General features: G+C 41.9%; 1 protein-coding gene across 1 annotated transcript in view; it reads left to right on the top strand.

Moving 5' to 3' along the window:
- Positions 1 to 600: 600 nt before the first annotated feature.
- Positions 601 to 16721, top strand: part of LOC103252806 (gametogenetin-binding protein 2) — a 32137-nt gene continuing 16016 nt past the window's right edge. Inside the window, exons 1-4 of the mRNA XM_021709301.1 lie at positions 601 to 909; positions 10747 to 10827; positions 12885 to 13138; positions 16188 to 16286. Of these exons, the coding sequence (XP_021564976.1) occupies positions 817 to 909; positions 10747 to 10827; positions 12885 to 13138; positions 16188 to 16286 (527 nt within the window). The 5' untranslated portion in view covers positions 601 to 816. The remainder of the gene's footprint in view (positions 910 to 10746; positions 10828 to 12884; positions 13139 to 16187; positions 16287 to 16721) is intronic.

Here is a 16721-nt window from a genome sequence, read left to right as displayed (position 1 = left end):
CCCTCCCTCCCCCACTCCCCGTGGCGCGAGCGGCTGACTGAGCCTGAAGAGGAAACGGCACTCGTAGCCGCGCTCCCGCCCAGGCCGGCCCCGACGCGGGCCTCGTCAGCCGGTAACGGGGAGCAGAGGTGGGGGTCAAAGAGGCGACCACGACATCGGTGAAGGTCACACCCGACAGCCGTCCTCCGAGGAGGGTGAGGGAAGGGTCTGAGCCTCCCCACGCCCCAGACTCCGCAGAGCCTTGGCTGGGTCGACCCCTCCCAGGGGCGGGGTCGCGCTGGGCAACTGCAGCCCCGGGGACTGACAGGGCGGGGCGCGCCAAGGAAGGAGGAGACAGGTCAGCTCTGGGCGGGGGACACCCGGAGGCCGGCAGCAGGGTCGTGGAGCTGAGGCCGGGGGTGGGGTCCTGGAGCCGGGACTCCCGTGACGGGCGGGGGAAGCCCCCGAACCGGTCGGTCCCTTCCGCCTCTCCTTTGGACCCGGACTGGAGGCCGGCGGCGGGCGGGGGGGTGGGGGTAAAGGGAGGGAGAGCGGCGCGAGGGGGCGGGTCTCGGCCTTGCTCCACGCTGATTGGCTGAGCGCGTGTGGAATCGGGTGATGAGAAACGCAGCCCGCTTTTCTGTTCCCTCCGGCTCTGCTCCCTCCTCCCGTGGCGAATGTGCTGCGCGGCGGCGGGTGCTTACGTTCGCGGGGTTTGGCTGTTGCAGGCAGAAGCTGGGAGGAGGCGGCAGCGGCAGCGGCAGGAGCAGCAGCGGCGGCGGCGGCAGCAGCAGCTGGGAGGAGGTGGTGACGGTGGCAACGGCAGCGTCGGGGACGATGGCGCGACTGGTGGCAGTGTGCAGGGACGGGGAGGAGGAGTTCCCCTTCGAGAGGCGGCAGATTCCCCTCTACATAGACGACACCCTCACGGTGAGCGGGCCGGGCCGGGCTGGGCCCGCCGCTCCCCTGGCAGCTGTTTCCCCTCCTCCCCCTCCCCCAGGCCGAGCGCTGCGCACTGGAGAAAGAGTGTGTTGCAACTCTTAGGCGAGGCCTTCTCTCCGGCAGGCCCCGCGAACTCGCCTTTGCAGGGCTTAGTCGGTAACCTCTGTCTGCTCCGAGCCCAAGCCTCGCACACGCACTCCTCTTTCCCCAAATTTTCCTTACCTTTTGAACCTCCTTCCTTTACCCTCTTTCCTTAGGAGATGCTATTTTTGCCAAAGCACGCGCCTCTAAGAGGGCTTGAAGGATCTTGGGCGTTTAAGGCCTATGCCTTACAGAAACCACGTACCCTCGAGGAGGCTTAATTACCTGGAAATGTCGCAGCTGCACTGTTACCTGTATATATTCTATTTTAATACTGTAGCTCTCACTGCATAAGCGTAATTACTGAGAGCAGAGTGACATGCTCTTCCACAGTAAAGATTCCACTAAAAATATTTGATTTCATTGTATATGGTCTCGTATTGGCTAGTACATTACAACTCTTGAAATGATTGTATTGCTAGGCCATGACTCTTCAAAACGGGCTTTCTTGGCTTTAGTTATTCCTTAGTTTACAGGTAGCTTTTTTTTCTTTTTTTTTTAAATAAGGAAGCCAAATTATCGAATATATAAGAGTTCTGTAAAAAGCTGATTGCTCATCCTGAGTCAAAACTCAGTTCTGGATACTTTTCCTTTTTAGAGTTGGTGATAGTATAGCATTACAGACCCTCTGTCCTGTGCTGCTATACTATTTCCTTTAAAAGGAAATGGCTGAAATTTGAATTGAATCTGAACAGGAAATGAGTGCAGTTGCTTGCCACTGTTTCTTAAGAATTTAATTGAACCTTTTCTCATTATCTTTTGAAATCTGCATTTTGATGATGCTGAAGCTTTGGATTATACGTTTGGTGATTTTGCTAAGATACAGCTAAGTCTTTTCATCTTATCACCTTTGGCTTTTTCTTTTCCATTCCAAGGCAGTTAATCGATTTTGTTCCTAAATTTTTTTTGCAAATATCTACTGAAATTTTTTCAAATTTTTTATAAACTGCAAGTCATTGTAGAGATGCCAGTGTATGCCTTTCTGTTTCCCAGTCTCAATTAAGATCTGATTGAGCTGCAGTACTTTGAAAAGGATTAGAAAAGCTATTAAATGACTTCATTTATTAGAACTTTTAAAGTGACAGCATCTATAATAATCCAAGTGCATTTTTTTCATGGAGAAAGGTAGAATAATTTCGTCTGATATAAAGAGTTTATGCATTAGACTGGAGTGCAGTAGCACGCTCCCGGCCACCGCAGCCTCGACCTGCTGGGCTCCGGCAATCCTTCTGCCTCAGCCTTCCAAGTAGTTGGAACTACAGGCACGCGCTACCACGCCCAGCTGATTTTTTTTTTGGGGGGGGGATTTATTGTAGAGATGAGGTCTTGCCAAGTTGCCCAGGTGGGACTTGAACCCGTAGGTTCAGGCAATTCACTCACCTCGGCCTCCCAAAGCACGGGGTTATATGGGCTGAGCCACCGAGCCTGGCCGGACTTACATCTTAAATAGTTAAAACTAGCACTCTTATCAAATTAAATGATGCATGTCTCAGTGTGAATTCAGTGTGAATACGAATTCATTTGTTACTTTCTTCTTTCCCTTGCCAACATAAACACTTTCCTAAAGCCCATAGTTTGATACCAACTTTTAGGTTTATTCTCCCAGAATGGCTTTGAGGTTAAAAAAAAAAATTTCAGTGGGTTTGGATATAAGATTTACAAAATTTTAAAAGACACTTACTGATGGCCGGGCTCGGTGGCTCAGCCTGTAATCCCGCGCCTTTGGGAGGCTGAGGTGAGTGGATTGCCTGAGCCCGCGGGTTTGAGACCCACCTGGACAGGCGAGACCTCATCTCTACAATAAATCAAAAAATTAGCCGGGCATGGTAGCGCGCACCTATAATTCCGGCTACGCGGAAGGCAGAGGCGGAAGGATCGCTGGAGCCCAGCAGGTTGAGGCTGCGGTGGCCGGGAGCGGCCATTGCACTCCAGTCTGGGTGACAGAGTGAGACTCCAACTCAAAAAAAAAAAAAAGACACTTACTGATTATCTGTATATTCACATAATCATCTTTGATGTGAATATAGCACGTTAATACATCAGTCATACAGCACTTTAAAATGGCCAGCTTGTTAGGTGTTTTAGTACTGTATTCTCTCCACAATGATGTGAATTTCCAAAATTTTTCCATCAAAAAAGATTTAATCTTGCACTGTGGTTTAGTATGGCACTTATTTTGCGCTGTACCTGGTGGTTGAATTTTGTTTTTATTGTACTCTGAACTTGTGACTAAGGCAAATAAAATTTAAGCTTACTTAATTTAATGATCAAAATAGCATTTTATTTAGGAAAAGGTGCAGCTTTTCTTTGCATCAGAATGGGTTTTTATTACTAGGGAATGATGAGACATTTTATTACTTTGTGTTAGAATTTATGCACAGTTACTGAATGCTATTAGTGAATGAATGTTAGTGAGAATTCTTGTCAAGGACATACCTAGAGAAACAAGTATCTTACAGAATCATTCTACTAAATACTACTTAAAGGGCAATTATAGAGCAAAACACTTGTTAGAAGAGAAGAGGGAAGGGAAAAGAAGATGCCTATAGAGGAGGTTTGTGTTTTTTATGGGTCTGTTGATAGTCTGTAATTCACTGAGGAAACATTGTGTGATCTTTAGTTCAAGTAATAGTCTTAGAATCTTGTAAGCAGCTAAATGTTGCAGTATAGTTACAGTGTTTACAGTTCACAGTCAGTTACAAATTTTATCATTTTAGTAAAAGATACTGAAACCTCTAACCATAATTAAACTGGCGATTTTATCTTGGATGTGTAAGTGAAATTAAGAAACTTGCATGTGCGGCGGGGCTTGGTGGCTCAGCCTGTAAACCCGCGCCTTGGGAGGCCAAGGTGAGTGAATTGCCTGAGCCCACGGGTTTGAGACCCACCTGGGCAACTTGGCGAGACCTCATCTCCACAATAAATCAAAAAAAAAAAAAAAAATAAATCAGCTGGGCGTGGTAGCGCGCGCCTGTAGTTCCAGCTACTTGGAAGGCTGAGGCGGAAGGAGCGCCAGAGCCCAGCAGGTCGAGGCTGCGGTGGCCGGGAGCATACCACTGCACTCCAGTCTGGGTGACAGAGTGAGACTCCAAAAAGAAAAAGAAAGAAACTTGCATGTGAAGAAGTAGCTTCCTCCTTTCTGTGATAAGTTGTGTCCATGTTTAAAAGGTTTATATGGTTGTTTAGTATGTTTTAACACCTGAATACAGGGCTGATGTAGGTGTATTTGAGAAAATCCCAAATAAGTAAGCTGGTGGAATATTTAGGTGTTACTCTACATGACCAAAATCCTGTCCTGTGTTGTTTTAATTATAAAATAGCAGAATAGATTTTACTTTGAGACATCTTTGAAAAATAAGCAAGTAGTTTTTTAAAAGAACAGAATAAAAACATAAAATCTTGAAAAATAACTACAAAACAAAGCAAAATAAATTATCCTTAATTATACTTTCAGAGATTAGCAAAGTTTGGTGTAATTCCAGTCAGAGACATTCATAGGTGCAGAGTTCATATATTGTCTTCTGTAACATTTTATATCCTTCTTTTTTCACTAAATGTAATATTGATAGCATTTTTTCTTAATCATTCTTAAACATCTTTAATGACTGTAATATTTTGTTGTATGATGTGCCATAATTTAATAATCTTTCATTGGTGGACATAGAGGTGGTTCTAGTTTTTGCTGTGAATAAACTATAAGTGTGGGAGCGGTTGCTCATACCTGTAATCCCAGCACTTTGGGAAGCAGAGGTGAGAGGATTGCCTGATCTCAGGGGTTTAAGACCAGCCTGGGCAACTGGCGAAACCTCATCTCTACAATAAATCAAAAAATTAGCTGGGCATGGTGGGCACCTGGAAGACTGAGGTGGAAGATTGCCCGAGCTCAGCAGGTTGAGGCTGCGGTGGCCGAAAGCATGCCACTGCACTCTAGCCTGGGCAAGAGAGTGAGATTCCAACTGAAAAAAAAAAAAGACTATAAGAATATAAATAGTGAGCCGGGCTCGGTGGCTCAGCCTGTAATCCCGCGCCTTTGGGAGGCTGAGGTGAGTGGATTGCCTGAGCCTGTGGGTTCGAGACCTGCCTGGGCAGCGAGACCTCATCTCTACAATAAATCAAAAAATCAGCTGGGCGTGGTAGCGCATGCCTGTAATTCCGGCTACTTGGAAGGCTGAGGTGGAAGGATTGCCGGAGCCCAGCAGATCGAGGCTGCGGTGGCCGGGAGCGGCCACTGCGCTCCAGTCTGGGCGACAGTGAGACTCCAACTCAAAAAAAAGGAATATAAATAGTGAACAAATCTTTACATTAAAATGTTTTCTCAGGCTTTTAGAAGTGCAATTACTGGATCAAAGCTTAAGAACCTGTTATAAAGTTTTTGGCACATATTGTCAAATTGCTACACTATTTTTGGAACAATTTACCTTCTTAATACAAACCAATCTAAATGGACTAGAACCTCTGAAAAGAGTTTTTAGACTTCAGAAGATAATGGTAGCAGGCTGGGCATGGTGGCTCAAACCTGTAATCCGAGCACTTTGGGAGGCCAAGGCGAGAGGATTGCCTGAGCCCACAATTTCAAGACCAGCCTGGGCAACATGGTGAGACCTCATCTCTACAATAAAAAAAAAGAAAAATTAGCCGGGTGTGGTAGCACGCGCCTGTAGTTCCAGCTACTTGGAAGGCTGAAGCGGAATTGATCACCGGAGCCCAAGAGGTGGATGCTGGGATGGCCATGAGTGTGCCACTGCGCTCCAGCCTGGGTGACGGAGTGAGACTCCACCTCAAAAAAAAAAAAAAAAGAAAAAAGGACGAAGATAATGGTAGCATATCTGCTTGGGGATTTGGAGTTTAGCATTTGTTGAAGTTTAGCATTTAATGTTTCTATCAACTCTTGATTTAACATTTACTTTTACCAAGGGTGGTAGATGTTACAAAGAGCTGTGTGGATAAAGTAAAAGAATAAAAAAGTGATAGTGATTTTGATATGTACAAACTTGGTATCGTTGGTTAGAACTTGTGAGAATGAGCTAAAAACTGATTTGTGTGTGTGTGTGTGTGGTCAGGAGAAACCACGATAGAGACTTAAAGAGTGAAAGTGGATAATGGATTCAATAAATTTTGTAAAGCAATAATTGCAGCACAATGACTTGTTCTAATTTTGGCAAGCTATTGATAGGCAACTTCAGTATGAAGCTGAATGTTAGTGATTCCTCTGTGAAACCACACCTGAAATACTTTTCAGGCCACTCTTCCTTCAGGTAACCTAGAATCTGAAGATAAGTCAAGGAAGTGGTTTTAAAGAATGGGGTGGGGAATAGTGCCACAAGCCTCCTTGCATTCTTCCCCTTTTTCTTATTTTCATCTCTTAAAACATTAAACACCATATAATAATGTGCCAGAAAACAGGTAAAACGTAAGCCATTGTCCTCAGTGTTTGAAAGGCCAGGACAGTAATTATTTAGTGTTAGTGTTCTCTAGGCAGGGTAATATGGAGTAAATACAAGAGAAAATTTAGTCTTAGTTAACCTGATGAAACCTGGGAAAGATACCGAAATAGATTAGATCTTCACATTTTCTATACTAGTTAGATAAAAGTGAGATGATCTGAGATGAGTTGTTTGTTTTTTAAAAGTCTTAACCCTGTTGCTTATTGACTTTTTAAAAAGAGCTCCCAAAGCAGGTATTATGCATGATTTTTACAAATAAACTGGTAGGTTTCAGTGTGTTAGATGTGTTCTTTGACTTCTGCCCTAATTTTAATTGTTTTCTTTTGCTTTAATTTTGTTTATTTATTTATTTACTTATTTTTGAGTCGGAGTCTCACTCTGCCTCCTAGGCTGGAGTGCAGTGGCACGCTCACAGTCACAGCAGCCTTGACCTGCTGGGCTCAGGCTATCCTTCTGCCTCCCAAGTAGCTGGAACTATAGATGCATACCACCCTGCCCACCTAATTTTTTAAAAATTTCTTGTAGAGGCAAGGTCTCACCAAGTTGCCTAGACTAGTCTCTGACCCCTGGGCTTTTAGGTAGTCCTCTCGCTTTGCCTCCCAAGTGCTGGTATTACAGGCAACAGCCATTGTGCCTGGCCGCTTTAATTTTTAAAACAGTTGATCAGAATAAAAATAATCAAAATTTAGGATTTCATGTGAGAACCATCCTAGAGAGACTTTGATTTGGTTAAATAAGGAATATTTTTTAAATGTTTCTTAAATTGATAGCCTTAATCTTAAGACATTATAAGTAATTGTCTTAATTTTTTTCTTTTTTTAAATTGTGGTTATTGGTATATAGTAAAAGTATATTTCTATCAAACAAATGAAAATGCAAATCAAGGTGTTTGCTGCTTAAATGGTAGGACTGGAGTGGGCCCACAGTGTTATGTTGAGTTACGTGGTTCAAAAAGTATCCTACACCTTTTTAATGACTTGACAATTAAATTTCTTTGTGTCTTAAACCCTTTGATGATTCCAGAAAACATAATGTGAATTAACTGAACTATTAACTATTTTAATTCTTTCTCAATTTTTGGGCCAGGATTTCTAATACTAGGTTTATTGTTATTATTTTTTAGTTTGCGTAGACTGTATTAATTACAATAAATACAGTGGGACATTATGAATCATTAGATATTTTGCCTATTTCAGTCATCCTCACCAGATCATTTGTAGCTACAGCATTAAAGTAGACTAGTGACTTTAGTTTTTTTGTTTATTTTTTTAGTAGTGGTCTCACTCTGTTGCCTAGGCTGGAGTGCGGTGGCATAATCATAGCTCACTGCAGCCTCAATTTCTCAGGCAGTCCTTCCACCTCAGCCTCCCGAGAAGCTGGGACCACAGGTATGCACCACCACACCTGGCTTATTTTTTAATTTTTATAGAGATGAGGTCTTGCTGTGTTGTCTAGAACTCCTTGACTCAAATGATCCTCCCACCATGACCCTCCAAAGTACTGGGATTACTGGTGTGAGCCATCATGCCTAGTCTTTTTTTTTTGAGTTGGAGTCTCACTCTGTCACCCAGACTGGAGTGCAGTGGCCGCTCCCGGCCACCGCAGCCTCGACCTGCTGGGCTCCGGTGCTCCTTCTGCCTCAGCCTTCCAGGTAGCTGGAACTACAGGCGCGCGCTACTACACCCGCTAATTTTTGATTTATTGTAGAGATGAGGTCTCGCCAAGTTGCCCAGGCGGGTCTTGAACCCGCGGGCTCAGGCAGTCCACTTACCTCAGCCTCCCAAAGGCACGGGATTACAGGCTGAGCCACCGAGCCCGGCTCCATGCCCAGTCTTGACTTTAGTTTAGCTTTGTACTGTTGGTAAAGTTAATATATGAAAGTGCTTATAACAATTCCTAGTATGTGTAAAGTGTTTTCTTATATAATATCATCACCTTTTGGAGAGATCAATAAGATGACTGAGAAGGGAAACTATAAACCAGATATCAGGGTCAGTAAACCTAAAAATTGGATAATTGATTCTTGAACCTATGAGATTTGGACATTTCATCTATACATATGAAGAAGAAACTTCCAAATCAGGAAAAGCTATTGAGATGGAAGCATGTCTTTAAACGTGGTGTAATGAATATAGAATTAGAAGCAAGGAACTTTAACTCTCCCTCCCCCCCCCAATAACAAATTGTATGTGTGCATTGTAATAACTTTGGGAAATATAGTAAAGAAAAGTCATCTGTCATCCCACTACCTAGAGATAGCCACATCTAATATATTATGTATTTTCTTTTTTTGTAAGATAAAATATGTACTTATAAAAATTTGCATCATATTGTACATGCAGTTTTTGCTTCTGTGAAATGCAGTGAAGTGCTCTGGATTGTTAAGTTGGTGTTTGCATCATTGTCTGTACCCATAGTATTTCTCCTTTGTCAAATCAAGAAAAGATCTTGGATCTATTGCTTACACTTGGCTTTGGTTGTTAATGAGGCCTCAGTTTATTATTAGAAGAATCATCTTTTAAATCTGTCTAATGGGGAGGGAAAGGAGTGATCACATCCTTTATAGAAGCAAGTCTTTGTGGTGCTGGTTGGGGAAGGGAGGGATCTTTTTAAGATCACATTCAACTATGTAGAGATTTTTTGGTTTTTGTTTTTGCTTTAGATGAGTCTCTGTCCTGACTTTACTCTTTGGGTATGTAGGCATTTGTGGCCCTTGTTATGTGGAAATAGTTTGTCTTAGTGTACTATATGTTTGATATCTTTAACAATGTTTTAATTAAGATATATGTAAGATATGTGTAACTTTCATTGTTTTAGAGGCATACTTTTTTCCCCACATTTTAACATCTCTGAAATTGGAATGTTTCTTTAAGTTGATGACATCTTACAGTTAAAATAGCTCTTTTCTTAGTGATACATAACTATGCTACTACTTAAAATCTTTTGGTGGTGACAGATCAGTAAAATGTGCTAACTATAAATTCCTGCCAGGCGCGGTGGCTCACACCTGTAATGCCAGCACTTTTGGAGGCAAAGGCGAGAGGATTGCCTGAGCCCAGGGGTTTGAGACCAGTCTGGATAACTTGGAAAGACCTCATCTCCATACTAGATCAAATAATTAACCAGGTGTGGTGGCATATTCCTATGATTCCAGCTACTTGGAAGACTGAGACAGAAGGATTGCCTGAGCCCTGCAGGTTGAGGCTGCAGTGGTGATGAGCATGCCACTGTATTCCGGCCTGGATGATAGAGTGAGACTCTGACTCAAAAAACAACAGCAGATTCTCATTATGTGACATACTGAAGCATCCTTAAGTTTCATATTCCTCTTCCTCTGGTAGTGCATTTTGATCATTGAAAATCTCAGTGTGCTCTTTTTGTTCCTAAGTAGAGCAGGCATTTACTATGTGTCAGGTACTGTTCTAAGATATATAGATATATACATATATAGATATTTTTAGAACAGTTATAAGATTATATTTCATAGTTAAGAGGAGTAACTAAAAATACTAGGTTATTTCATTTATTAATTAATTACTGGCCACTGCAATGAATCCTTTAAAGTATAATTTAATCTTTGCAGTAACAGTGTGTTATATATATTATAAATTATTGATTTCTTTTTTTTTTTTTTTTTTTTGAGTTGGAGTCTCTCTCTGTCACCCAGACTGGAGTGCAGTGGCCGCTCCTGGTCACTGCAGCCTCGACCTGCTGGGCCCCAGTGATCCTTCCGCCTCAGCCTTCTAAGTAGCTGGAACTACAGGCGTGTGCTACCATGCCCAGCTGATTTTTGATTTATTGTAGAGATGAGGTCTCGCCAGGCTGCCCAGGTGGGTCTCGAACCCGTGGGCTTAGGCAATCCACTCATCTCGGCCTCCCAAAGTGCGGGATTACAGGCTGAGCCACCAAGCCCCGCCAATTATTGATTTCATTTTACAAATGAGAAAATTGATAATCAGACAGGCTAAGTAACTTGTCTAGAGTTATGACATAGACTGTAAGTGGCAGAGCTTGTGTTTGAACTGCCTGACTTCAGTATCCTTGCTCCTAATGACTGTACCATTCTGACTTTAGAAACTTGTATGCTTGAATTTTTTTCTTTTTAATTTTTTTTGGGGGGAGGGGGCAAATCTGTCTTTTAGGGAGCTATTTCTATCCTATCTATGAGTTTATACAATAGGCTTTATAATGTGCTTAGAGGGGATAAAATAATTGATTTCTTTTCTGTTTATATTTTAAGATGGTGATGGAATTTCCTGACAATGTGTTAAATCTTGATGGGCATCAAAATAATGGTGCACAGCTAAAGCAGTTCATTCAGGTAATAGTTTTTTAATCATTGTTTTTAGTGGTGTGCATATGTTTTAAAGAGTCATTTAAATTTTAGCTGTATTGTGTTTTACCTAGGGTTCCCTAGGTGTTAATATTGCACTGAAATTGCTTTTTTTTTTAACCATTGCTGTAGTAAATATATGTAGTTATGTACCTGATTTATGTACCTATTATGTAAAAGAGAATTGGTGGTATTGTGTTAATATTTTACATGTCCATAGGGCTCTCATTTTACCAGGTGATCTTTCCCTGTTATTTATTTATTTATTTAGCCTGGCTAGTCTTTTTTTTTTTTTTTACTTATTGTAGAGATTAGGTCTCATCAAGTTGCCCAGGCTTGTCATGAATCCTTGGACTCAGACAATCCTCTCGTTTTGGGCTCCCATAGTGCTGGGATTACAGGCTTGAGCCACTTCTTCCCGCCTTTCCCTATTTTTTGAAGATAGGTTATACAGCTTTTCATTAAGGACTTGTTGGTTTTCTGCTATAGTAATTGTTTTGTTGAGTACAAACAAATTAATCTTATATTATGAACTTTCTCATTGTTATTTAATTTTTGAGAAATAGCATAATACTTTATAAATACACTTAATATCACTATACAGTCATTCCTCAGTATCTGTGGAGGATTGGTTCCAGGACCCCTACAGAAACCAAAATTCGTAATATGTAAGTCCCTGATATAAAATGATACAGGATTTGCATATAGCCTATGTACATCTTCCTATATACTTTAAAGCATCTTTAGATTACTTATAGTACCTAGCACAGTGTAAATGCTATGTAAGTAATTGTTGTATTGTTTGGGGACTAATGACAAAAAAAGTTCACATGTTTAGTACAGACACAACCACCCTTTTTTTCCTCCTAGTCTTTGACCCTCAGTTGGTGGAATCCACAGATATGGAACCCTTGGATATGGAAGGCTGACTATAATTAAGATATTGGAAGATAACTTGTTAGTTTATTTCCAGATTCTTCTACTTTTAGGGAAAACTTTGAAAGGTTAATGGTAAATGGGAGAAAATGCTTCTTGGGAATTATCCTACTTTCCCAAAGTTTTTGGTAAATCTGAAAGTGTTAATTGTAGTGCAGGGCCAGGCATGGTGGCTCATATCTGTAATCCCAGCATTTTGGGAGGCTGAGGAGGGAGGGTTCCTTGAGGCCAAAAGTTTGAGACCAGCCTAGACAACATTGTGAGACCCTGTTTCTACAAAAAAATAAATAGATAAATTATCTGGGCATGGTGGCTTGTGACCATAGTCCTAGCTACTCAGAATGTTGAGGCAGAAGAATTGCTTGAGCCCAGGAGTTCTGGTTGCAATGCACTCCAGTCTGGGCAGCAGTGAAGCTCTGTCTAAAAAAAATTTGTAGTGTAACTATAACTCTATCAAGTAGAAGTTACTTACTAGAGTTTTGCTCTTTTCTTTAGTAGTTCTCAGTCATTTTTCTACCTTGTCATTACCAACAGATAACATTCATATGCCCCAGCATTGTTAGTTACTCTCTGCAGGCTCCTATATAGGTAAGATAGGCCTTGGTCTCTTCTGCTAATCCATACCTCTGGATTGACAATTTCTGCTCTACATGGTCACCTTCCTAACTTGACTCCTATAGCTAAATGTCGTGTGTTAACAACTGAAAAAGAGACACAGTAAAGCTGCATTGTCTTTATTTTTTTCTTTCTTTCCTACTTATTTTTTTTAAGTGAGAGTACTAGGCTTAATACTCATTGAACCAGTTCTGCATTTCTAGATGCAGGGCTTCTTTTTGCTATGCTGGGGCACATACTGCTTAGCTCTGGAATACTAAGTAAGGTTTTTTTATACCTTAGATTCTAAAACAGGGGAATTTGTGCAGCAAACTCACAGTGGCGTGAACAAGGCTGCCTTCCTTGCCTTTATGACTCAGTTGCAGATAGAGGTGGCAAGTCCTGCCTAGGTTGTATTTACTGCACAAGGCTATATAGGAACCAATAATGATGAAAGCGTAACTTTATGTCTTTTTAAAGGACTCTTCTTCATTTTATTTTCCTCTTTCTCTCAGCGACATAGTATGCTTAAGCAACAAGATCTTAGCATTGCCATGGTGGTGACATCACGTGAAGTCTTGAGCGCACTTTCTCAGCTCGTCCCATGTGTTGGTTGTCGTCGCAGTGTGGAGCGCCTCTTTTCCCAGCTTGTGGAGTCTGGAAATCCTGCCCTTGAACCTCTGACAGTAGGACCCAAGGGAGTCCTGTCTGTAACTCGAAGCTGCATGACTGATGCAAAGAAGCTTTATACATTATTTTATGTACATGGGTAAGTATAATTAATCAGTTAGGAGAAAATGGGTTTGTTAAAGTGTTAAACAACTTGGTGACAGTGGTAGCTTTTCTTATAAATTTGGTTGGTGAAAAGATTGAGTTTAACTCAGCAATTTTATTGAGCAATGTCTGTATACTAGTGAATGTAAAGTTTCTGTTCTCATGTGGGGAGAGGCAGATTCTAAGCAAATATATAATTTGTCAGGTATGATAAGTTACAAAGAAAAACCAGTAAGGAGGATAGAGAAGGGAAGTAGAATTAATATGAAGGGTGATCAGGGAAGGCCTCTCTGATAAGATGAATACAGACTTGAATGAAGTGAGTGAACAAATCATGTAGATAACTGGGGCAAGGCAGAGAAGGAAGAGCAGGTGTAAAGGTTCAGAGGCTGTGGTTTTATTGGCATGTTTGAGGAATAGCAAGGAAGCCGTTGTGGCTGGAGCCAGTTGAAAGAAGGGAACAGTAATAAAAGAAAATGTCAGAAGAGTAATAAAAGGTCCATTCATATAGTGCCTTCCTTGTCGGTTGTTCTGAGGTCATTTGTTTTTACCCTGAATGAGGTGAAAAGCTTTGGGAAGGTTTTGAGCAGATGAGTGACACTGAGCTTACTTTGACCTCTATATTGAGAATGGTGGTGGCTGTGGAGATAGTGAGAAGTGGTAGGATGCTGGATGTATTTTGAGGAATGAGCTGGCATGATTTTTTTTTTGAGTTAGAGTCTCACTCTGTCACCCGGACTGGAGTGCAGTGGCTGCTCCCGGCTACCACAGCCTTGACTTGCTGGGCTCCAGCGATCCTTTCGCCTCAACCTTCCAAGTAGCTGGAACTACAGGCGTGCGCAACCACGCCCGGCTAATTTTTGATTTATTGTAGAGATGAGGTCTCACCAAGTTGCCCAGGCGGGTCTCGAACCCGCGGGCTCAGGCAGTCCACTCACCTCGGCCTCCCAAAGCACGGGATTACAGGCTGAGCCACCGAGCCCAGCTGGCATGATTTTTCAATAGCTTGGTTGTGAGGGAGAGCATCAAGATGAGTTTTAGATCTGTGGTCTAAAGAACAGACAGATGGTTTTCGTTTACTGAGATGGGCAATACTGAGAGAAGTAATTTTTTAGAGCTCACTTTTGGATATGTTAACCTTGAAATACCAATTGAATGTCCAAGTAGAGTTCAAAAGTCTGGTTTAAGCTGGGCTCGGTGGTTCAACCTGTAATCCCACACTTTGGGAGGCCGAGGTGAGTGGATTGCCTGAGCCCACGGGTTCGAGACCCACCTGGGTAACTTGGCAAGACCTCATCTCTACAATAAATCAAAAAATTAGCCGGACTTGGTAGCGTGTGCCTGTAATTCCAGCTACTTGGAATGCTGAGGCAGAAGGATCGCTGGAGCCCAGCAGGTCGAGGCTGCAGTGGCTGGGAGTATGCCACTGCACTCCAGTCTGGGCGACAGAGTTAGACTTCAACTCAAAAAGAAGAGTCTGGTTTAGAGCATATATTTGTGTCGTTTGGAGAATATTAGCAGGAAAAGAAGAAGAGGTCTAGACGTTAAACCTTGAGGTTTTCCTATTTAGAGATTTTTTTTACTCCACCTGAGAAAAAAAGCCTTGGAGCGTTTTGAACAGAGGAATAGCGTAATCTAATTTGTATTTTGAAAACATCATTCTAGCTATTGAGTGAAGCCTAGAATGTAAAGGGCAGCTGGAGGCAGGAAGGAGACTGTTTGACAGGCCGCTATTCCAGTTGACTAGAGGTTGGTAGGTTGAATAAGGATGATAATGACTCAGGTGATAAGAAGTGATTTGATTCTAGATTGATTGATTTTTTTTTTTTTTTTTTTTTTTGAGTAAGGGTCTCACTCTGTCACCCAGCCTGGAGTGCAGTGGCTCGCAGCTCATGGCCACCGCAGCCTCGACCTGCTGGGCTTAGGCAGTCCTTCCACCTCAGCCTTCCAGGTAGCTGGAGCTACAGGTGCACGCTACCGTGCCTGGCTGATTTTTTGATTTATTGTAGAGACGAGGTCTTACCAAGTTACCCAGGCTGATCCTGAACCCCTGAGCTTAGGCAATCCTGTTGCCTTGGCCTCCCATAGTACTGTGATTACAGGTTTGAGCCACTGCGCCCGGATGTTTTTTTTTTTTAGACAGGGTCTCACTCTGTCACCCAGGCTAGAGTGCAGTGGTGCAGTTATAGAGTCATAGTTTGCTTAAGTCTTGACTTCCTAGGCTCAAGTGATTCTTCCACCTCAGCCACCCAAGTGGCTAGCGCTACAGGCACATGCCACCACAACCGGCTAATTTTTTAAATTTTTGTATAGACGGGGTCTTGATATGTTGCCCAGGCTGGTGTCAAACTCCTGGCCTTAAACAATCCTCCTGCCTTGGCCTCCCAAAGTGCTGGATTACAGGTATGAACCACTGCACTTGGCCTGATTCTAGATATATTTAGAAGTTAGAGTTGATAGGCTTTGCTCATTGGTTAGATGAAGGGTATGGATAATATCAGTACATATTCTGTATTTGCATAAAATATCTGTTGATGGTTCCTCTTCAAGGATATTTTGCATTTACATAACGTTCTGTGGGTTTTTTTGTTATTTTTATTATTTTTTTAGGGATAGGGTTTTATTCTGTTGCCCAGGCTAACCCCAAACCCCTGGGCTCAAGTGATCCAGCCCAGGGGATCCGCCTCCCATGTAGCTGGGACTACATGTGCATGCCACCTTTCCTGGTATATTTACATAATGGTTGGGCAAGGGAAGATGACTGAGTGTTGGGTAACAGTAGTCATAAAATACTGCTAGATACAGTGGGGCAACAGAGATGAGTGAGACAGATATAGTCTGGGGGAGAAAATATGTTGACTAGGGCAGGTCTTTTTCAACATTTTTGACGGGGTTAGAATTTGATGAGACATTTTCAAAATAAGTGATGTGTCTATAATACTTTAAATATACTTCTCTCTCTCTAAAAGGCAGTAAATAAAGATTTTAAAATTTGAAAGAAAATTGAATATTAATTAAACCCTTAATGGTTTATTTCTAATTAGGTCCAAACTAAATGACATGATAGATGCTATTCCAAAAAGTAAGAAGAATAAGCGATGTCAGTTGCACTCCTTAGATACACACAAACCAAAACCCTTGGGGTAAGTAGAACTGAATACCATGATGGTCTGTCATTGTTAAGATTATAAATGTTGATTATATTTAGTAAAAAGAATAAGCCCACTGCTCGTTTTAATTCACTAATTGGTTATACTCTGATATAAGTCAAAATAAATGTCTGCAGGTTCTTTAGGCCTTTTTGCATCGAAGTCTTGATATAGATTTGATTTTAAAAATTTTGTTTTCTTATATTAATGTGTTTTAGAGAAAGGAGGTGGAGATATTTGTGGAAATTTATGTAGCTAATATTAAGATTTTTCAGAGTTGTAATCATTCTTTGATCTCTATAATAGTCATAATGTATACATTATTTTTCTTTTTTTTTTTTGAGTTGGAGTCTCACTCTCACCCAGACGGGGAGCGGCCACTGCAGCCTTGACCTGCTGGGCTCCGGCGATCCTTCCGCCTCAGCCTTC

This window comes from Carlito syrichta, unplaced genomic scaffold, assembly GCF_000164805.1.
Source record: "Carlito syrichta isolate Samal-C Ts95f unplaced genomic scaffold, Tarsius_syrichta-2.0.1 Scaffold171337, whole genome shotgun sequence".
In the NCBI taxonomy this organism is placed as follows: domain Eukaryota; kingdom Metazoa; phylum Chordata; class Mammalia; order Primates; family Tarsiidae; genus Carlito; species Carlito syrichta.
This window is presented reverse-complemented; position numbering and strand designations above follow the sequence as displayed.